This window comes from Typopeltis vanoorti, chromosome 6, assembly GCF_054136105.1.
Source record: "Typopeltis vanoorti isolate ZY-2024b chromosome 6, IOZ_Tvanoo_1.0, whole genome shotgun sequence".
Classification (NCBI taxonomy): Eukaryota; Metazoa; Arthropoda; class Arachnida; order Uropygi; family Thelyphonidae; genus Typopeltis; species Typopeltis vanoorti.
The window spans coordinates 49,847,935-49,873,047 of NC_143554.1; the positions used below are offsets into that span (position 1 = coordinate 49,847,935).

Sequence of the window (25,113 nt, forward strand, 5' to 3'; positions counted from 1 at the left end):
AGTGCCATCTTGGCTCAAATTGGAAACAACTTTTAAATTTGAAGATTTCAATCAACTTATTTTTCTTAGAATATTCATATCTGTTATTTTTTTATGTGCTATAATAATATAGCCCATCCAACAGAAATAATTATTATTAATATCTGACCTTCATGAAGTCAGAGACTAATTGTGGGAGGTGCCCACTATCACATACAATGCTCATCCAACCATGCCACAGATTGATTTAATGTGTCTACATTCACAACACACTCAGGCAATGCATTGCACTCACCAACCACTCTCCATGCAAAGAACCTTCTCCTCACTCTCCTACTCACACCCACCCTATATAATTTCCAGTGATGGCCTCTGTTCTATCCCCTCTCCTCCATTCTATGAAAACTCTCCTTTATGTCAACCTGATAACAACCCCCCTCACTAGCTTATATGTCTCAATCATACCCCCCCTCCTCTTCCTCTTATTCATGAGGCTTTGCAATTTACATTCTCCCAATCGGTCCTCATACTCCACATTCCAAAGACCACTGACTACCTTTGTGAATCTTTTCTGGACCCTTTCTGACATATCCTCATCACCATGAAAACCTGGCAACCAAATATGTGTACAATAATCCATATCAATCCTGTTCAAGGCCTATTACAATGGCATCAAAACCTCTTTATTTCTGCATGTCAGGGTCCTTAGCATCATTGCCATTATCTGATGTGACGTCTTCACAACTTGTGCAATATGGCCCCTGAATTTCAGATCCTTGTCCACCACCACTCCCAGATCTCTCATACCCTCTACCTTCTTTTCCCCACACTTTGCAACATTGAACTTGCAGTTCCGCTTCCCTGTCCATTCATGCAATCTATTCGATTCCTCCTGTAAGACCATAAGATCTGCGTGACTCTCCGTTGCTTTCCCCAATTTTGCATCATTTGCAAAACAGCTGCATATTGCTATTTAAACCCATCCCAATATAATTAATATACAAATTGAACAACAATGGTCCCAAAACTGACCCACTACAGCACACCATTAGTAGATAACTCTTTCGGGATACTGCATCCCCATATACAACTTTCTGATACCTATCTACCATCCAGTCACTAATCGAACTCAGAAGTCTGTTATTCAATCTCATCTGTTTCGATTTATTTAACAGCTTGCCATGGGGCAATCTATCAAAAGATTTTGCAAAATCCAGGTACACCTCTGTATATGCATCTCTCCTGTCCAAGGTATTTGTCACCTTGTAATACTGCATAATGAAGTTAGTAAAACATAACCTCCCATTAACAAACAAATGCTGATAATGAACAGAATACTGTTGGTATCACCCCAGTTCTGTATCCTACCTCTCACCAATCTCTCTAGCACCTTCACTACAACACCAGATATACAAATTGGCCTATAATGTGAAACCACAGCCTTATCGCTACTTTTATGCAGTGGAGCAATTGTACCTTCTTTCCACTCTCTTGGAACCTGTGCTGTTGTAAGACTCTTATTAAAGAGGCATGCCAATGCTACTACCAATTCCCTGAAGGTGTGGTGATATGTCATCAAATCCTATCACCTTATTACAAGTTCCGTATCTCAGCTGGTATACAAGGGTGATCTGAAAAGTTCTTGGCCTAACAATGAAAAAACAAATTCATAATTTAAAAATTATTTTTATTTTTCAACAAAATCTCCCTTAAAACTAATACATTTATTCCAGTGATGCTCCAGCACCATTATCACATACCTGTAGTGGTTGTGGTTCTCAGTAAGATCTGCAAAATACCACTCTACAGCTGCAATCACCTCTGCATTAGAAGAAAAACACCAACCAGCGAGGAAGAGTTTTATTATTATTATTATTCTTATTCAGGCCTCCAAGGAGTCAAAAGACTCATCGAGGGAGGTCCTTCCTAAGACATAAAGTCTGTCAAGACTCATCGAGGGGAGGTCCCCCCCCCTGAGAAACACAAAGTTTATCATACCACTCTTTAAACTCACTGACCGTTCTCACTCCCACCACTCCATCAGGCAATGCATTCCATGGCTCAACCACCCTCCACACAAAGAAACCACTCCTTACCCTCTTGCTCACAGTTTCCTTTCGTAACTTCCAGGGATGGCCTCTTGTCATCACTCCTTCCCGCTGATCAACCAAGCAAAAGAACTCCCCAGTGTCAACCCTGTAACCACCTCTCAACAGTTTAAAAGTCTCAATCATATCACCTCTCCTTCTATCCACCAAACTCTGCAGTCCACATTCTCTCAGCCGATCCTCATAACTATCCTTGTACAGTCCTGAAACCATCTTTGTCATCCGTCTTTGTATCCTTTCCACAGTTAATTTATCCCCTTCAAATCCTGGGGACCCTGTTTTAGTTTTGGGAAGAGACAGAAGTCAGAGGGAGCCAAATCTGGGGAATACAGTGGATGTTCCAAGAATTCATAGTGCAGATTCCTTAATTTTCCCATAGCCAAAACACCTTTGTGGGCAGGTGCATTGTCCTGATGAAAGATGATTTTTTGCTTCTGCAAAAACCAGGTCTTTTCTCACGATTTTTTTGCCTAGTCTGGTTTAAAGATCAGACTAATATTCCCCTGTTATTGTTTCACCCTTTTCAAGATAATAAACAAAATGCCTTTAGGATCCCAAAAGACCAATGCTATGACCTTTCCTGCTGATGAAACCGACTTTGTCTTCTTTGGCAATGAACAACTGGCTTCTGTCCACTGTTTTGACTACTGTTTGAATTCTGTGTGTAATGGAGAATTCAAGTCTCATCCATAGTAATAGATCGATGCACAAAATCAGTTTTATTCTTGTTAAAACGCTCCAAGCACTGTTCAGAGATTTTCATGCGAGTGTGCTTTTGATCTGCTGTGAGCAAGCTAGGCACCCATCTTGTGCAAAGTTTTTTCATATGCAATTCTTCATGCAAAATATATCCTACACGTTCTTTTGAAATGCCTATAGTCTCAGCAATTTCACGCTTTGATTGCTGGTCATCCAGTACCACATCGTGCACTTGATCAATGATTTCTGGTGTTGTTACACTTTTTGGACGTCGTTCACATGGATCATCTTCAAGGCTGGTAAGGCCATGTTTAAACTCTGCTGCCCATTTCTTAATTGTCGAAAACAAAGGAGAAGAGTACCCATAAACTTTTATGAACTTCGAATGAATTTCTTTTGGTGTTAAACCTTCTTTTACAAAGAATTTTATAACCGCACGATACTGAATTTTATCCATTTCAAGGGATACAGACAGCACTTTTGCTTCAAACAGCTGTATAAAACAAACTACTTGATAGAATGACTTGCAATTTCACATAGATGCTTATGACAGATGTACTAAATTAAAAAAAAAAAAAAAAAATCATGCTCAGAGTGTTGCTATCTATGGTTGAGGCTGAGAACTTTTCAGATAACTCTCGTAGATGAAGATGACCGTAGATGACCCTTTGGTCAGAAAGACCTGGGTTCTAATCCTGTCCAAAAGATAAATCTGTGCATGACAGGATTTATCTTTTTCGATTAAATGTCAGTTAGCTAGTCTCATACAGAAGTAGAGGATTTTTTCACCCAGAAACTCGAGTTTTTTCTTCCCTTAGACAAACCGTCCCAGACAGGCAAAGAATCCTGTTAACACGAAGGAATTTACAGTCATAAAATACATACTTAATCCTTCATTAGGAGAGCTCAACCAGTCCTAAAAGTCAGCGGAGGAATGGGAAGAACCCAAAACGAATAAATAAATAAATAAAATCGCCATATCGACATCAAGGATATTTATTTTCTCAAATACCTCCTGCTCACTCACAATTATGCTATCTTTTTCTATTCTATTCTATTTAAATCTTTTCTATTTAAAGACCCTTATAAATTGATCACTGAATATCTCAATAATGTCTACTGTAGCAGTTCTACCATTCTACCATTTTCATCCATTAACATCATCTTAACATAATAATTTTTCCTTCTACTTGCCACATATCTAAAAAACTCTCTAGGATTTCTCTGCAATCATCTCCATGCACACTATTTCGCCTAATTAGACAATTTCTGCTCATATTCCACTTTTGTTTTACTTACTAACTGAGTAACTCTCCGGGCTTGTTCTTTATACACTTCGTGTAACTGATTATTCCATTATTCATCCTGTACCATCTCCAAAGTAGCTTCTTCTTCCAGATTTCATGCTTAAGCCCTTCCTTCATCCAATTTACATCTACCTTATTCAGCTTTTGGCCTTTAGAATACACTTACACATTGATGCTGTTACATATTTCTTGGTCAGTTCCCAAGCCATTTATTTTCTTAATGCTCAACTCCTCATTCCATGTTATAGCTCCAAGCTGTCTCCTAAGCTTGTCATAATCACCAGACCTGTACTTTCACATATATCCTTTCCTCACAGAAGTCTGCATATGTCTAGTCACAACCCAGGTATTCACTTTATGATCACTCTCACCAAGTGAAGGAAAGTGCAAAATCCCACTTACAATTACATCCTCTGATGAAATGATCAGATCTAAATTTCCATCATCGAGCATCCTTTATATGTTGCTTGAGATAGTTATCTCTCAAGAATTTGAGAAATTCATTTTCCTTATTCCCAAATGCTATCTCTTCATTCCAATCCATAATGCCATAATTAAAATCACCAATAATAATTATCCTTCCATTTTTCACTAATCCAAGTTGTTTCTACATTTCTTGATCACCATCCTCCACATTCCCTGGCCTATAGCAATATCCAACAAAATATGTCTTCCTGTCAACCTCTACGTTACACCACACTTCCTCATAACCATAACTATTACCCTCTTTCTTGTCTAACTTATGTGGACATAATTCCCCTGCTAACATCAGCAGCACTCCCCCTCCCTTCTTGTCTTTTCTATCATTGTGATGAAAAATACTGTATGCTTCCATTTCTATTTCCGTTAGGACATCATCTTCATTCAACCATGTTTCACTTATTCCAGTGATTTTGGGACAAATAAACTCAATTACTGAAACCATTTCATCTCCCTTATATCTGATAATTGTGGCATTTGTAAACAAACACACCAGTTCATTTTTTGTAATTTCCTCACCATACCAGCCCTTGCAAAATCACCTTTATCACCGCTTACCACGTATGTCTGCTCAGTCTCAACTTCCCCACCTACATCACAATATACTCCATCTCCTTGCATTCCATTTTTCTCTTCATCTCTCAAGCTACTACTGTTTCCATTGCCAAGTACTTCTGTCCCTTCAATACCACTCTCCTGATATTTCACTTAATCTCTTACTTCTGATCTCTTTCTTGCATCAAATACTGCACTTCCATCTAGCAACACTTTCTCCAGTGCACTCACTCCAAAGCGATTCAAATGTAACCCATCAAGCCTGTATAATTCCATTTTTCCCCTCAAATACACATCACGCATCCACAAACTGTGTTCACTTCTCCTCACACAGCTCCTCTAGCATACCATTCATGATTATGTCTCTCCGTTTCAACTCATCATTGTCACACCATCACTTTCTTCAGCAATGCACTGACACCATTCTCACTATACTGTTATCTTTCACTCTTCTCAGTAACCTCCTGACATTTGCCCTTACATGCTTCTTATGTTCACTTAAATCATTTGTCCCCACATCGTCATCATATGTTACTTTCGTGCAGACCTACACATTTTACTGCGTAAGCTTACGTAACCGATAATCCCATGGAATAGGTTGGTTACTCCTTATTCCTGGTGGTATCCCATGTTTGTCGAAACGGCCAGTTTCAATGGGCCAGTTTGCCTGCTTTGCAGGAGGAAAAACCCCAGGATAAAATGGGGGAAAAAAACCTGTTGTCCATGCCCAAGACCGGCTAACTTAGCTATGGCTGAGGAAGATCCTTAACCACACTACCGACCAAGACATCTATAGATGTCAAGGTAATCATCAATGCAAAGTGCATATTAAAATTGTAATACCATTGATATTACATTGAAATAAATGATGGATACGGAGTGTATGAGGTTGTGTATTTGATCCATAATGGCCAGTAAGGTGGTTAAGCTCCTCACATCGCCGATGGGAATCGAACCTAGGACACCCCATCCCCAGACATATGGTTGTTCCCACAACAACCACTAATTCTCTTGCTCATTTTTTTTCTCATGTCCAATGCCTGAAATATTTTGCAAATCCTCCCTCATGTATAGCAGATCTTATGGATTCTCCCATTAACTAATCCTCTAACTGTGAAATCTCCACATACTGCTATTCTGGAATCACTTGTCACCTCTTTTAGCTTTTTTTCTTTCATTCTGTTCTTATGCACTTCATTAGTTTCCAATAAATGTTTACTATCTCTCTGCATATTCCCTTATTCATTTTTCATTTTCAAGAACTGTTTCATCAAGTCTTACATGCCGACAATTACACTCTCTGTCACTCCAGTAGTAGTCTTGCTACCTCTCATTCTGCCACACCTTACTTCTGTTTCCTCATTAATACTTCCTTTCACTCCCTCATCACTAACTTTTGCTTCTACATTCTTGCATTCTTTCACTCCCCTCAGTTTCACTTAGCTTTCATTTCATTTATTTTTCTTTCATTTACACCATCATTTATTTGATCAGTCTGTTTTTCATTCATAAACTTGTGGTCTTATAATATATTGTACTTCCTACAAATCCACACTTTCTCTTGTCTCTCATTCATTCTCTCCACAAACACATCACTTACATTCCATCAGGCATAAATATTACATTCGAAACATAGAATCAATTTTGAAAAATGTACATTGTTAATGCCAACTTGATTTTCGTGGTGCTCACCTAGTCGCACCGGTTGACACCTAACTGGTTGATCTTATGAGTATCACCATTGTGGTCTGTTTAAAGAAGGCAATTTTAATTAATAAATTATGCAGAAATCACACCAAAAATCATGCAGACATGCTATGTTATCAAAAATAAACATAAAACACCAAAATTCAAGCAATACTGCCAGTGATTACTCAAAATATCACTTATCTTTTACAGAGCTCTTTTCCAACATACTACCATAAATACTACAAATAACAAAATGATGCATTTTAGATGGGATTTTCACTAAAACTGACTAAATTTAAGTGGGTTTTAATATATCTCCATATCAGCATCCCAGATGACCAGACAAATACAATTATACTCAATCTATCATATTTTAGAACATATCCTGTAAGTCTGAATCACAAGCAGAAATTAACGTATTCACATCGGGCTGTTCTGCATGTATTACATCTCTGGTGGGAGCTTCCCTATCCATGACTCTTCTGCATTGGACAGACACATTTTTACACATTTGTCAATATATATATATATATATATATATATATATATATATATATAGCACTAGTTTCAAGTTTTTCCAGTAGAATTCTTATCTAACATTTATGAATTGTCTGCAGAAAAATACCTCAAAGGTAATGTTTTCTTATTTCGAGTTTATATATATGTGTAACATCTGTTTTTAAAAAATAGTATGCATTATATATAAATGGCATCTAGGATCCTTAATAACAATAACAAAAAACATAGCAGAAGAAATAAATAGTAGAATTATAGCTGGAAATAAATGCTATCACCTGCATAAAGGATTATTGGGTATAGTAAAGTTGTAGATAAGAATCCTAAACTAAAAATTTATAAATCAATTATTAGACCAGTAATAACAGATGGATGTGAATCACAGACTCTGCCCCAAAAAGAAGAGAATAGATTAAGGATTTTCGAAAGGAAAATAATGAGAAAAATGACAATTGGAGAATAAGAACAAATAGTGAAATTAGCTAATTAATAAACAGAGAAGATATTGTTAGATTTATTAAGGAATAAAGAATAGCATGGATAGACCACTTAGAAAGGATGGCAGAAAGTAGGGGAGTTAAAAATATATATATATAAATGGGAAATAATTGGACAAAAAAGAGGAAGACCTAAAAAGAGATGGTTGATGAGGATGAGAAAGACCAACCTTGGAATTCTTAAAGTTAAGAATTGGAAAAGTACTGAACTGAATAGAGCAGAAAGGAAAAACATTGTGAAGTAAGCCAAAACCTATAGGGGGTTGTAGAGCTAAAAGAAGAAGAGGATCAAGAGTTTTGGATTTGGTCATAATAGCATCAGATTTCATAGTAAAAAACTTATGGAGACAAAAACACACATTGGAATAATTACTTTACTTATAGTTAAGAAAATACATGATGTTTTGACCTCTGTATTGAGGTCATCATTAGGGAAACATACATATAGGAAACAAGCTACATGACACGACACTATACAATAATAGAAAAAAATATCAGAAAATCAGAGAATCATCAGAAGGGTATCAAACAACAAGCCTGCTTGTATTTCTTCAGTAGTTGTTAAGATTTTGGAAAATTGTTAAGAAATTATATAAAGAATTGGACAGATGAGTGCAATATTATTTATGCAAGCAAGAATGGATTTATTAAAGGCACTCTTGTTTTAGTAATATGATTGCCTTTTACAATAGCGTAATAAGAGTAGTTGATGAGAGTAACGCAAACATTGTAATTTTTTTGGATTTTGCAAAGGCAGTTCACAAGATGTCACATGACAAGTTGGTTTTTAAGTTGAACCATATGGGTTTGGATATCAGATTAGTGGACTGGATTGGTAACCGGCTTTCTGATAGATATCAGAGCATTGTCTATCAGGAAGTAGGAAGGTTACAAGTGAAGTTCCACAGGGTTCAGTACTGGGACCATTACTGTTTATATTAATGTCAATAATATTGTAACAGGACTACAGGTGGATTTTCAGTTGTTTACAGATGATGTGATGACTGGGAGGGTTATTAGTAATAGTATTGAGGAGGAGGACATTGACCATGAGAGATAAAAGTGTGGTTATCCCAATGTATAAAACGTTGATCAAACGACGTCTGGATTTTTGTGCTCAGATCTGGTCACCAGGATTTGAAGGGAATGAAGTAAAACTTGAAGAGTAAGCAGAGATAGATAACAAAAATGACAATAGGACTGAAGAATGGTGATTTATGAAGAGAGACTGAAGGCATGCAGACTGCAGAGTTTGGTGGATAGAAGATAAAGTGTGGGGTGGAGGGTGGTGATATGATTGAGACATTTAAGCTGTTAAAGAGTTATCATCAGATTAACACTGATGAGAGTTTTCATATTGTAGGGAAGAAATAAGGGAACATCCCTGGAAATTACAAAAGAAAGTAGTGAGTAAAAAGGTAAGTAGTAGTTTTTATTGCATGGAGAGTGGTAGGAGCATGGAATGCATTGCCTGAGAGGGTGGTGAAAGTACAAACAGTGGATGAGTTTAACAAGTGGTACAATAGACTGTACTGACTAGTTCTGATTTCTCACAATGAGTCTTGTGACTCCATGGTGGTCAAGAAAAATAATAACTTAAGATCGCAGGTAAGATATCACTCTAAGAGGAAAATAGTGCTTATGAAATCAATACCAACAGAAGAAAATTTTAAACTGTAATTTGCTAAACACAAAGACAAATATATGGTAATCTCTAATAATAATTAAAAAAATCTAAAATACCCCATGTAAGAAGAAATTAAATTAAAGTGTGAACCTATAATCAGAAAAATTGGCATTTATCTGCAATAAAATATATGAATCATATATTATTAAATAAGTATTACCTGAATCCAGATATTTTTCTAATGTCTGATGGAGAGAAGGAACAGGCAGGCTAGGAAGTTTATCATCATTACTGAAAGTTTTTTCACTAGTGCTGATATAAAAAAGATCTCTTTCTGACTTCTGTTTCTTATCAATTTCATGAATCTATAAAAAAAATTATACCCTATATGATTTATTTCAACTGATTATTAGAGACATATACGAAGTTTTTCCAGTTGGTTATACTATAAATTAAAGATGCCAAGAAATTATGTTCTTGGTTTAATCCTTTATCCAACTGTAAGCAAACAAAGTTTGCACCTAAAGTAATTTCAGGACTGGGCAACTCATATATAGAAGCTAACAACTTCACATCACCAGTCTTAGTATTTCATAATGCAAAGCACATATCCTTACAGACATGTATAATGCTATGCATTATTGGGAAAGGTCACTATCCAGACCAGTTTTGACCTTTATTGAGGTCTCATCAGTGGGAGCCAGACCCTTTATAAGGTGACACCTTTTGTCTACTCGTATATAGAAATATGACTTCTGCATTATTTCAACCTTGGTATCACCTCTGGGTCTGGCTCCCACTGATGAGACCTCAATAAAGATCGAAACCAGTCTATATAATGACCCTTCTCATAATGTAGCATTATACATGTCTGTAAATATGTGTGTTTTGTATTATAGGATACTAAGGCTAGTGATGTGAAGTCATTAGCTTCTATATACGAGTTGCCCAGTCCTGAAATTACTTCAGGTGCAAACTCTATTTGCTTACACTTGGATAAAAGATTAAACTAAGAATATAACTTCTCATCTTTAATTTATTATTAGAGGCAATGCATTTTAATAAGAATCAATGCATTTAATAATAAATCTTTAATATATTATAAGAGACATAATAATAATAGTGTATCCTGACTGATGGTTTCATTTCCTATTCCCATACAGAATAAACTTTGTTGTATAACTAACATCCAGACAATGTGCAAATATGTGCATGTCATTAGCTATTATCAGTAAACACAAGCATGACTATAATATTTAAGTGTAATAATTAATATGTTTAACTTTTATGCTCCTGTCTGAGCATGTAGCTTGAACAAGGGATGAACCCTGATCACAACTCAGAAATTTCAAAATTGTTTATCCCAAACTGTACAATCTTAAGTGAAAAAATATACAACACTATCTCTAAATCTTTTTTACTCATTACCATATTATAACATCTCTCTGTTTGTTTAAAAAAAAAATTGAATTTTTCAACTACATACACAATGTACCTCTTAAGTAATGAGACAATTATTATATCAAACCAAAGAACTATATTTGGAATTGTCAATTACACAGATTCAAAACTAATCTACCTTCCAACCCCACACAATGTTTACACCTGTCATACAGGTGTTTGAAGACATGGTGGAAGTCCTGAATGGGAACCTCCTTCAGTGTCTGGTACACAGTGCATTGGATGTCAACAATATCACTGAAGTGCTCCTCTTTCGAGGCACACTTCATCTTCGGGAAGAGGAAAAGTCTGGAGAAGTCAAATCTGGCAAATGGGGGGGGTGACATTCGATCACACAGATCGACTTTGAAGCCAGAAACTGCTTCACAGGTAGTGCACAGGTGTGTTGTTGTGCAACAGAAACCAATTGTTGTTGTGTAAGAGTTCTTTCCTGACAAGTTGCATGTGGGTGTACGGACATTGCATTACTCCTAAATCATGCTGTCCATTCACTGTGGTACCCACATAAACAAATTTGTGGTGGATATTTCCAGCAGCAGCCTAGAAAAAAAACAATAACCACTGTCTTGACAAGTGATTTTTGCAACCTGACTTTCTTCTGCTGGGGAAAAGGTGTTCCATGCCATTCATGCTCTAGCTTTTCGTTTATGGATCAAACTGAAAACACTAACTTTCATCACCGATGACAACTTTATTTGCAACACATCACAATCTTGATCAGCTGCATGGATGAAAATTTTTCACAACATGTAACCCGAAGCTCTCTCTGTTTGTGTGTCAATGTGTGCAGTCGAACAAATCTTCCTCTTGTGCAAATCTCTTGCAAGATTAATCTGGCAATTTCTTTACTGACATCAAACTGTACAGCGAGTAGCCTAGTGGTTTTTACCTGTCATGGGCAACAATTTCCCTAGTTTTTGCCACATTTTCATTTGTTTGTGCAGGAACTGGCCATCCACAGTGTGGTTCATCCTCCAGAGACTCTCTCTCTCTCTCTCTCTCCCCTCTTTAAATATTGTAAACTATCAGAATACTTGTGTAGCTCAGACAATCATTACCATAAACCTTTTTTTAGGTCTTGGTACATTTCTATAACAGTTTTTCGTAATCTACAGCAAAATTTTATCACAGCTCTTTGTTCCATGATGCAACTTCTGATAAGCTCCACTCACACACTCTTACTTCAACGACTGCCATACGAAAACTGCTGTATCACCCGACTCAAAAGTTGCACTTGTAATTACAACACACTCCATTGGTCAAAACTGTAAACAAGTTTGTTACTTTTATCCACTACTAGTGCAATACCATTACTTTGGAAGCAAGCATGGTTTACTTTCAACAAGAAAGTTTCCAATAATCATTGGAAACAAGTCTTCAATCCAAACATGATTTCTGGCTACTTCAAGAACATGGATTACTTCCTCCACATTTCTTGCAGCATGCAAAATGAGTGATGTTTTGAGAATTGCATCAGATATCATAAAGAGATCCAGCATTTCTTCTTTTCAAAAGTACAGCTCTAAAACAGTTATGACAATCAGTCATAAGATAGTATACTAGACTGAACCTTTTTAGGAGACAGACTTCTGAATGTGCTTAGAAGAAGACCAAGTAGTGGTATGTGGGGGAGACGTTGCCAACACCAGATTTTACAGAGGAGTTTAGTATAATTCTCAATGTGTATGGCTACATATTCATATCCCTCCCACTTTTAACTCACACAACTATGAAAACGCAAACAAAAAGAAATATATTAGGTTCAGATAAAGGCAAATTTCCCAAAATGACACTTACTTTTCCTAGCAGAAATTCAAAATTTAACTTCTTCAAGCTACTCACATTGTTGTTTTCCCTCAATGACTAACACTTTGGCTATTTTTGTCATAACAGTAGCATTTGTGCATATGTTTTTTCCAAAAATTACCATGTTAGTGCTTCCAACTAAGAATCTCCTGTTTTTGGTTACCTGGCTAAAATCTCTAGATCCCATTCTATCAAATTCATTTCCTGTCTCTATCACTAATTCTGCCATCCAATTTGAACTTTTTGGTTTCTTTAAATGTTGATTCTCTTCAGTCCAACTTTTCGAATAGTGAATTAATTCCTTGGAGATTTTGAACCAGAAAAGGAAGACCAGCTGGCCATCCTTTTCCAACTGCTTGAATCAAACAGGTAGAGATGCCAAGACAATTTCTTATCAAAAATGAGCTTATACAAATTGTTTACATGCCTCAAAATACCAAATAATTTCCATTTTTCAAACATTACATCTTCTCCTCACTAGTGACCCTTCTCAGTAAACTGTGGATGTTGTAGATAACTACTTTCTAGTGTTGACATTTTCTCCCCATGAAACACCACAATAGTCTGGCAGATTGGAGAACATATCTGCTCTCCAACGAACAAGTTTGAATCCTGCAGTGGGCATGCATATTTTTGAACGTCTTTAAAGTAGGAGATGAATTTCACTGTCTGGTGTGAGACCAACTTGTTACTTACTGGAGGCCTGGATTGAATGAGTTCCAGGTTTATTCTCTAGAGCAGGGTTTTTCACAATCAAATTCTTGATGTTGATATGTACCCTCAGGAGATGTAGAGGATATGATGATAGAACTACATGAAAAAGTTAGATCATTATTAACTTCCTATTAATAATTTTCCTCCAAATTAATATGTTATCTACTCCAATATCATCATACATTATATTTCGGTCTTGTAAAGTACATCTCACTGCATCAATCCACACAGACGAAAATCCATTCTGGCAAAAAAAACATTTCATTTTCTAATCTTTCCTCTCCCACTCTGTTTAAGTGACCTGAGATTAGCAGTGCTAACAATATCAAGTTCTTTTCTAATATCCTCACAGCAGGTTTTCAAAATTACATTAAAAAAACAAAACAACAACAAAAAAAAGAGTGGTTAGAGTATCTGCTCTCCAGCCAAGAGGCTGCAGGTTCGAATCCCACGTAGGCATAGATCTTTGTGATTGTCCACTCTCCCACTATGGACTGGGTCACCATGGGAGTAGCAGACCTAAAAACCCCTGCAATTGGAGATGCCTTTACCCTGCAATGGGTAGAAATATAGGCTGTTCACTTTTTTTTATAATATATATATATATATATATATATATATATCAGGTGAATATTCAGATCTCAAAAGAACAAGCAGAATTCAGATCGAAGGACTAGAGATCATATATCTAACATCAGACAAATAATATTACACCAAGGTCTTTGACTGCATGGGGTGGGATATCTTATGGGATATCATGCAAAAATCAGGAATACCACCATCTAATAACCTTCATAAAGAACTTATATCAAGGAAATCAAGCAACAGTAAGAATCGAAAACCCTTTGTTCCCTGCATTCCAATTTGAAAAAGGATCAAGATAAGGATGCATACTCTCACCATTACTATTCAACCTTTACAGCGAAACTATAATGAAAAGATCTCTAGAAAAGTGGAATGGAGGCATTAAATTAGGTGGCCGAACAATCACTAACCCACGATATGCAGATAACACAGTGATAACAGCAACAAGCGAACAGGAATTAAAATCCATCCTAAATCAATTAGAATGGGCAATCTTAAGCCACAGTTTACGAATAAATCAAGATAAAACCAAAATAATGATTTTAAACAATGCAGAAGAGATAGATATAGAAGGAATTAAAATTGTTGACCATTTCAACTATCTTGGAGTGATGATAACAAAAAAAAAGATGGATGTAAAAAAGAGATAAGAAGAAGAATAGCACTAACTAAGAAAGCAATGACTGATTTAACAAAGATCTGGAAAGGCAGGCACATCTCCAAAAAGACGAAAATTAAGCTTGTAGAAACCTTTGTTTTTTTTTTTTGTTTTTTTTTTTTATCTTTCTCTATGCTTCGAGTCTTGGACAATGACAAAAGATGATAGAAGAAGAATTGAGTTGTTTGAGCTCTGGTGCTGGAGAAGATTGTTAAGAGTGTCCTGGACAGAAAAGCGAACAAACAAAAGTATCCTAGAAGAACTGAATATCCACACAATACTGATAAACATAATTGAAAAGAGAATACTGCAATATTTTGGACACATGTAGAAGGGAAGGCAACTGCCTGGTAAAAATAATCATCCAGGGTAAATTATGTGGGAAAAGAGAAAGAGGAAAACCCCCAACAGGTGGCTTGACCAAATATCAAGAATTACTGGACTTAAACTAGAACAAGCAATAAGAGAAGCACAGGGGTGGGGGGGGGAAGAAATGGCAAAGCATCATCAGAAAGGTCACAAGTCCTCAGACATGAGGAGATCCGAGAGAGAGATATTAGGGGTGAATATTCCACGTGTGCTAAGTGTGCAGTGCACATCCACTCAATAGCAATATCACCAATATTATATATTTGCATTTATTCCTATTAAAGATTCCACTAATTGTTTCCTGTTTCACATGATTAATAAAATTAAACACAGTACACTAATGCCTCATGAAGAGGACACGTTTCGATGCTTAAACATTGCATCACATCCGCATTAATAGCCAGGGTGTGCGGTCACAAATACATACACCTTTGATTTCTTTGATAAGAGATACAGATGGCTCAGCGTGTCAAATTCTTAACGTTCTAGTGGTTTTAAATCATCCAGAAGGCAAGGCAAGGTGAGCTCTGAGACAATAGCACCTAATAGTTGTGACTGGTTATTGTCTGATACATACATGCAACTAGTCTGTGGGAGCAGTGTGTTTTTCAATTAAGTGTTTGTCGTTCAAGTTGTCTCTAATTACAGTAATTTTCCTAAATATAGTTCACAGATGTTAAATGTCTGTTTACTGTATTTAGTAATAAACAAAGTTACTTGTTTTTCTTGTTTGTGCAGTAGAGCATCTGTTGAGGTTGGAAAGTTTAACGCTATAGGGACATTTTTTTCTAGTCTTCGGAAACAATTGATGTAGTAAAAATTTATCTATTCCTGAATAAAAATGAATACTTCTGTGTATTATAATAAGTTGTTGATCTATAACAGAATACTAGCATATGTGAGATATCTATTATTGATAAGACAGAAGAGCCACTGACACTAAGGGGAGGGGGGGGAACACCTAATAAATGTAGGATTCCTGAAAGTGTTGATAATGATCAGATATTATGTATCGTATTATTGCATAAAATGTATACCAAGTCTCAGTAAACAAAAGAAAATGCTGACATGTACAGATAAGGTGATAGTTCCACTATATAAGGAATTAATTAGGCCTTGCTTTTATTTCTGTGATTGATCTGGTCACATGGCTATATTTAGTGATAAGAAAACAGTAGAGATTGCAAAGAGACAAATAACTATAAATTAAAGATGCTAAGAAATTATATTTTTGGTTTAATCCTTTATCCTATATATTTGTGGAGGGTGGTTAAGCCATATAATATATTGCCTGATGGAGTTGTGAGAGCAAGAATGGTCAATATGTTCAAGGAGTAGTATGATAGACTTTGTGTTTCCTAGGAAGGACCTCCCATGATGAGTCTTTTGACTCCATGGAGGTCTGAATAATAATAATAATAATCCAAGTGTAAGCAAACAAAGTTTGCACATGAGGTAACCCCATGATTGGGCAACTCACATATAGAGGCTAATAACTTCACATCATTTGCCTTAGTATGTGAAGTGTCTTCATGCACAAACTTTGTTTGCTTATACTTGGATAAAGGATTAAACCAAGAATATAATTTCTTGGCATCTTTAATTTATAATATAACCAAGTGGAAAAACTTTCAACATCTATCTCTAATCCACATTATTTTAGTAACAATGTATTACCCCTTTTGACTACTTGTATATGGAAATGTGACTTCTACATTACTTCAACCTTGTTATCACTTTTGGATCTGACTATCACTGATGAGACCTCAATAAAGGTTGCAACTGGTCTGGATATGCCCTGCCCATAATGCATAAGATTATACACTAAAGATGAGATACTAAGGCAAGTGATGTGAAGTCATTAGCCTCTATATACGAGTTTCCCAGTCGTGAAGTTACTTCACATACAAATTTTGTTTACAAAAATTACAAACATACAAGAATATAATTTCTTGGTATCTTTAATTTATAGTATAACAAATGGAAAAACCTTCAAAAACAAAAAGCAAATAACAAAGACTGTCTGATGGTTTTCAGAGGATAGGAGGGGTGATATGATTGAGACATAAATTAATGAGTCTATCAAATAGATACAGGGGAATTACTGCATAGAATAATGAGTGATGCAAGAACATGTGAGTAAGGAAGTGAAAAGAAGATTTTTGACTTGGAAGGTGGTTAACGAGTGGAATGCACTGCCAGAGTGGGTAGTGAGGGCTCCAACATTAAATGTCTTCAAAGTCAGGTAGGCCATGTTTGACATCCTCCAAATGAATCTTTGGCATCCATGGAGGCTTGGAAGTAATACTAAATACTGATTTATAAATATTTCTATTTATTATTAGAAATGGAAAGTGTATTATAGTACAAGAGGAATGGGATTTATACATTAAAAAATGCCTCTTGGAACAGATATGAAAGGATGCATGCAACATTTCTGTGCTAGAAGACATGGAAGAGGTATGGTATCTTGGTGTGATAGCTTAAAGGATACTGAAGGCCATGTGTGATCAGAAGTTAAGAGATACCAGTTCAGCAGAACAGTGCCCACAGAAGTGAAAAGAAAAGACATAATGTAGAAACAGGTAATGTGAGTGACAACATTGGAGAATGAGAAACAGCATCAAGGATTTTTTGGAAGTACATGGTGCTCCACTCTGGTTTTAAGAATAGTGTTTTTCTAAGGTTGGATGGGTTAGGAATTTGGCTAGGCAACATAGCAGATTAAACAAACAACTTCAGTAGAAAAGGACCCCAAGTTTTTTGGAGACTAGACATTACTGACATGATGCGTTTGTGTTAGGAAAGGGTAGACGTAAATGTCAACCAAATAAGGAAAGAGATCTGATCATGTCTGAGTGTTGTTAAGTAAAATTTATACATCATGCCTAAGACAGAAGAGAATACCAAAGAGTTGAAACAATGCTATCCTTATTACAGTTTTTAAAAAGGGAGACAAAAAAGATATTAAAAATTACTGCCCTATCAGTCTCCTTTCAACAATATACAGAATTTTTACAAAAATCATTACTAACAGAGTACAAAACAGACTAGATTTTTGCCAACCTCTAGAACAAGCAGGATTCAGAAAAACTTACAGCACCAATGATTTTATATATATATATATCACATTATTACATGACACCTCCAGGGAGTCCAAACTCATTGAGCGAGGGCACCTACTCTACTACAACTCTCCATCTCCACCACTCAATCCACTAACTACAACACTTTCATCGTCTACACCAACACCATCTATCATTGACCACCACTAATATTTTCACAGACAATCACAAACATCCATGCCCATGGTGGGATTCGAACCCGCAGCCTTCGCGCTGGAGAGCGGATACGCTAACCACTCGGCCAACCAGGCAGCACACCATGGAAAGGTTTGAAGAAACTTGTGCTATTGTCATTGACATTTTGAAAGCCTTCAACTGTGTGTGGCATCATGGCCTGCTTAACAAATTGCCATCCTTTGGTCTCCTTACCACTCTCTGTAATTGGAGAGCCAGCTTTCTTTCTGGTTGTTCTCTGTGAGTCATGGTAGATGACTCCCTCTCCTCTTCTAAGCTTAACTATCAATGCTGGAGGGTCACCTACTCTCTCTCTCTTCCTCTTGTTCATAAATGACCTACTCACAATCACTACTAATCCTATCCACAGCTTTGCTGATGATAGTACTCTCCACTCATCCTACAAACCATGCAGTACTCTGACATCTCAGGCTCAAGATCATCTACAACCAGTGCCTAAAAACATTGATCTTCATGCTATCCTTCAATGGGGAAAGGACAACCTTGTCATGTTCAATGCCACCAAAGCACAGTCTTGACTTTTCTCTCACAAAATAGATCTCAGCTTGCTTACCCTTACCCTCAGTAACACAAAAATCAGTAGACAAGATTGGATCTCTCTGCTTGGACTAACTTTTACCTCCAATCTCTGCTGACATAAACACATCACATCAATAGCCTCCTCAATATCCAAGAAATTAGGCATTCTCTTTCATTCAAAACTATTTTAGACACTCTATATATATAGCCTCCTCAATATCCAAGAAATTAGGCATTCTCTTTCATTCAAAACTATTTTAGACACTATATATATATATATATATATATATATATATAAAATACAACAAATGGATATCATAAACCCTTAGACCCAGCAATCATTGATTTTAAAAAGCCATTTGATTCAATCTTAACATTAGATATTTTATAAGCCCTTAAAAATCAAGGAATTGAAAAAACTTACATTGATATACTTAGTCATATATATAAAAATTCAACTATAGTAGCTTTAAAATCAGGAACAGATATGAAATTTTCTATAAAAAAGGGAGTTAGACAGGAAGATGCCATTTCACCAAAATTATATACAGAGGCCCTAGAAGAAATTTTTAAAAACCTGGCTTGGAAAAATAGAGGAATTATGGTAAATGGAAAAGAACTAAATCCTCAACAATTTTCTGATGACATTGTTCTTTTAAGAATCTCTGCAGAATAACTTCAACAAATGATCACTGAATTGGATGCAGAAAGTAAAAAGAAAGGATTAAACATAAACAAAGACAATGTATAATAAATACAAAACCAAAAAGCCAGTAGAAATGGAATCAGGAAATTGATGTAATAGCATCCTGTGTTTACTTAGGACAAAAAATCACAGTAGAGGATGACTATGAAGAAGAAATTATATGTAGAATTCAACTTGGTTGGATGGCCTCTGGAAAACACCATGAAACACCCAAAGGAAACATCCCAATCTGCCTTAAAAGAAAAATATTTGACAGTTGTACTCCTGGTTATGACATATGGAAGTGAAACATGAACTTTGCTTAAAAAATTTACCAACAAGCTGAGAGGAAGATGGAAAGATCATTACTCTTTATTACCATTCTAGGTAGAATGTGCAATACTTGGAAGAAGAAACACTCAGAAATGGACCAAGTTGATATCAGAATGGTATCCTAGATATAAAGAGAGCTACAGGAATACCAAAGAGATGGAGGAAGATGAGATTAAAGAGAAGGCAGGAACTCAGTGGCACAGAAAGTCCGGCAGTGGACAGAGAAGGACTGTTATGATGATGATGACTATGTGTTATGGATGTTAATTTTTTTGTTGAATATGGATCTCAAGAAGGGTCCAGCAAAAAAGATAACAGTGTGATATTTGAAACATTATAGCCTGTAGGATTTTCTCTCTCTCCTCTTACAAAATGAACAAAAATGAGAAGTGGTCACTCAAACTCTGAAGTTCAACTAAATAAAGTTTTTTTTTTAAAGACAGAGCAGCTTCTAAGACCAAAGTTTTTTTGTTTTTTTTTCATCTACAACCTATGAAGGGTTATCAGTACCATCGATATTTCTTGAAGACGAGGAAGTGGTGGAGACTATCTAGATGTGAATGACCAAGATAATGAGTGATCTGTGGAATGCTCCCTATGGGGATAGATTGCAAGTTTATGGGTTGCAAAAGTTAGTTGACTGACAAAAAGAGGGAACAGGATAGAAAAATTTAAGTTATTTAAAGGATTTTATGGGGTCAATACACAGGAAATATTTAAGTACTTGGTTATAGGGGCAGAACAAAAGGTCATCCCTGGAAATTGGGTAAGAATGGGGTTATCAAGGGTGTGAGGACTAGATTTTTCGTTTGGAGAGTGGTGAATGAATGGAATGAGTTGCCAGAGTCAGCTGTGAGTGCTTTGTCTATTATTGGTTTCAAGGAGAGGTGCAACAGATATTGTGTGAATTGTTTGGGTCTCCCCCAATGAGTCTTAGGTCACACAATAATAATAAATACTCTAGATCAGAGATAGTTGAAGATGTAGAAAATTTTTCTGCTTGGTCACAAAGTATATTATATTATACTTGAAGAAATTGCATTCTTGTTTCAGAGTTTGTGAGTAAAATATCTGCACAATGGTCTGAATTTATATGTTTATCTGCCAGAGAGCAAAGTTATAGTCAGATATGACGAGGTAGCAATGAAAAAAAAAAAAAAGGTTTGCATGGGTTGAGACCTAATGCAGAGAGACAGGGGAACTAAATCATCATAGCTGGAACAATGAGAATGTATGCAAGTTCAACTATGGTATGCAAACATAACAATGATATAAATGTCATTGAGCATGGTTATGAATCTGGTGAAGAGGTGGACTGTTAAAATACCACATGAAAGGCTGTTGCATGAACTGGAGAATACAGGATTGGAATATAAACTTTTGAACTGAAATAATTGGGTGGCTCATAGATGGTTATCAGAAAGTGGTATATGGTGGGTGTAAATATACCACGTCTTGGGATTCCTTTGTTGCAATGGTTAGTGTTTATCCATATTACAGAGGTTTTCTCTCTCTCCACTTCAGAAGTATGTCTTGTTGCTTCTAGGACTTCATATATTAAGAATGATTATTGACATACCTCTGGTGGGTACTTGATGAAAAGACACTGATTACAACTGCCTTGGCTGAACAAAGGAGATGGGCTTTAATGTTGCACCATTCAGTCAATGAAGCTGCATTACAAGAACCTAAACACATTCCTTCTCAACATCAATGGATCATGAATGGGACTCAATTCCTGCCTGGATTTGAATATACAGATTTAATTAGGGCAAGAATCAATGCTCTGCCGAATGTTGTCAACATTGTTATTGTACCCATGTATCAGAAGACATAATGCAGTAGTGAGAATTATAGAGAATAGGTTGAAGAACAAAGGTTTAATAACAGCACTAGAACCTCAATATAGGACTAACATTGGATTAAGGAAGCTTGTCCTTGTAGTAAAGAGAGGAGCTGAGTTGGGCAACAACTCACTACCCTCCATTATGTAAAAGCTGCCTACTATGCTGAAAACCAAGTTTGTACAGTTAATTCAAGAACACCAAATCGTACCAAAATTAACTCTGTGACTGTATCTTTTAAAGACATGTGGTGTCAATAGAGTTATATGGACTTACTAAGCTTTGAGCTCTCTGGGACTGATTTCAAGATACTCTCCTCATGTGCCCTGCAAGATTCACTGGCAGCACAGAGGAATTACCAGAGAATGACTTCTTGAATCCCGAGGTCTGGAGTTGGATAGCATAGGATTCTTTTGGGGCCTGGGTCTCCTATGGTCTTACATGTACGACCACATTATGCAGCACTGTTTCAGTTCAAAGTTAGAAAAATAAAAAATTACTAGTGGTATTCCCCAGGAATCCATCCTTGCACCATTGTTGACCAGCCTATACATTAATTATAGAGAATTACTTGACAGGAGATGCAAAGATAGGCAAGGCAATCAGGGATGCTACTGATATTACAGCACTTACAGAATGATCTGAATAACCTAGAATGGTGGGCAAATTCAATGTTAATAATTGAAGCTGTACGCTTTGGCATGGTGAGATTTTCAATAACATATTATACTGGTAGGATTATATTACAAGAAATTCATGAGACTAAGGATCTTGAAGTTTCTATACTTGACTGGATTCTATATACAGGGTGTTCGGGATAAATTTGACAGTTTCGTAAGGAAAAAGAAAATCTTCTTTGTATCTATTAAATTTAATGAATTGACAAAAAAACATTACAGGCAGAGTTAATTACAATACTATCAACAAGATTTACTCAAAATAACCACCATTAGCATCGATCACAGCTTCAATTCTGCTTCGGAACCTCGAACAAGCTGATGCTACAGTCTCCCTGGGAAGGGCCGCAAAAACTGTTTTAATTGTATCCATTAACTGGGCTTTTGTATTACTGGAAGTGCGATTGGTGTCTTTTTCAACTGCGCCCCATACAAAATAATCCATGGGGTTAAGGTCTGGGGAGTTTGGAGGCCAAACATTTGGACTGGTGAAGTCGTAGAAATTTTCAGACAACCATTTTTGACTTTTCCCAGAGGTGTGGCAAGGGGCCGAATCCTGCTGCCATACATACGGCCTACCATTGGCTACCCTTGTTATCCAGGGCTTGACTACAGTTAGCAACTCCACGAACAAAGCCCGAATTCCAATGCCAGGGTTCTTCAACACCTGTTCCTGCAGATTTGCGAGGAATTCTGCTGTACGAACGCAATCAGATCGTCTGCTAGGGATCTTTCTTCTTGCTACATCCTCGTAGTCACCATTGCAAGTCTCTAGTTCATGCCTGATTGTTTTTACTGTATTCAGGGAGCATTGGGCAGCAGTCGTAATATCCTTATTTTGATGGCGGGCACGAATCATCATGATACAAGTTATTCTCTTCCATGATTCAGGTGGGTTCCAGCTATCCATCCTTTCTGACATCTTGTATATGAATGAAGAAGGGTCCAAACTTTTAAATGAAGAGAAGTGTGTGTTAATACATGTAACTTACGGAAAAATATAATTAATTATAAATATGTCAAATTTATCCCGAACACCCTGTATATGTAGAATCCGGTCAAGTATAGAAACTATATATATATATATATATATATATATATATATATATATATATATAGGATTCTATACTTGGCCACTATTGTGGCCAAGTATAGAATCCTATGTTATATCACTAGTCACCTTAATCTTCTTAGTATGAATACTGTCATGCATCACTTTCTGGTACCTGTCAATCAGTCAGCCACCTGCCTATCCATGAAAAAGCCTATTTTGCATACTCATTAGGAAGCTCTCTATTTTAGAAGTTAATTGTTTTCTATGAGACACCCTTTCATTTTGTTCTACAGGGAGTTTCAAAAAGAATATCCCGATTTGAAAATTGTATATCTCTGCAACCACGAACACAAATGAATGCAACTCGTGCCATCTGTAATTGTGGCGAGTGAAACTTTAGGCCTTACTTCATACTTGGTAATTTATTTTGTAACTGTACCACATTTTTATTATTAAATATAATTATTTGAAATTGGGTTATTCTTTTTGAAACACCCTGTATATAATAAGTAAAAAATTAGATAAAAATTTTAATACATTTATGTTTAGGGGTCGTGCTAGTGTGTCCAAGTATGCATATTGAAATAGCATATTAATGAACTCTTGACTTTTCACACTTCTTTTCTCCACATATTCATGTAATTATAATAGAACGTTATTAAAAAGTCTTCAGTTGTGTTATAAAAAGTGAAAATGCATTGGTGAGCAGCACTACCTGCCAATGTGCTTGCCATTTTTATAACATAACTGAAGTATATAACTATGGAATGGAAATATGGTTTACTGGACAGAATAAGCCACATTGTCCCACTCAAAACTCCCTTTCACAAAATAAGTCATGACTTTTTTTTTTTTTGTAATGAAAAAACAACAACAAAGGCAATGAAACAAACAATAAGGGAGGAAGCCCATTACACAGCCCAGGATGTTTTGGCAATCTGGGGAAAAGGAAAGAAACCTACAAAGTTGAAAAAGCATGTTGTGGAAAAATCAAAGGTGTACTTGGAGCATGAGAAAATCTCAAAAAGAGCAAAAACAAAATGAAGGAGCAGGAAGGAATCTTGGGCATCTGAGTATTTACTGTTAGGCCCTATGTTAAAGTCCAATTTCAAGCTCCATCTGCTGTGTCTGCCCCTAGGAATGACCTCTACTCCAATGATATCTTGCGGTTCCTGAAGTACAAGGAAATAAATGTAGCAACTGAAAATACTGTACTCTGAAAATTCCTAGGCACCTATGGTGCCTTCGCATTCGCAATTTTAGATTATAAAGTTTCTTTTGAGAAAAAGCAAAAAAATTGTTGAAGCTTGAAAGCAGTCAAATCACATGCATGTTAGAGTAGCCTAAGCCATACTTGTTTCTATATAACTGCAAGACTTTGTGACATCAAACACTTTGTGATTCTTCTCTATCACCAGACTGACTTTACGCTGATTTCCTGAAAGGTGCTGCTGATGGAATAAAGATAAGTCATTCCAGTCAGTAAGGAAAAAAAAAAAAATGTTTGATGCATGAGAGTTGTCAACAACATTGAAGAAAGAAGCACTCATAGCAAAGGTGGACCAAGCTCTCATCACTCCTTGTCTCAGTATCTCCCATAATGCAAAGCACATCTCCTTGCGGACATGTAA

General features: G+C 36.3%; 1 protein-coding gene across 3 annotated transcripts in view; it reads right to left on the reverse strand.

The window, feature by feature from the left end:
* Nucleotides 1–25,113, reverse strand: part of LOC150105441 (peroxisomal carnitine O-octanoyltransferase-like) — a 311,316-nt gene that overhangs the window by 199,337 nt on the left and 86,866 nt on the right. For all 3 annotated transcript variants that reach the window (XM_090394815.1, XM_090394814.1, XM_090394813.1), the window contains exon 2: nucleotides 9,678–9,822. In XM_090394815.1, the coding sequence (XP_090250941.1) occupies nucleotides 9,678–9,822 (145 nt within the window). The remainder of the gene's footprint in view (nucleotides 1–9,677; nucleotides 9,823–25,113) is intronic.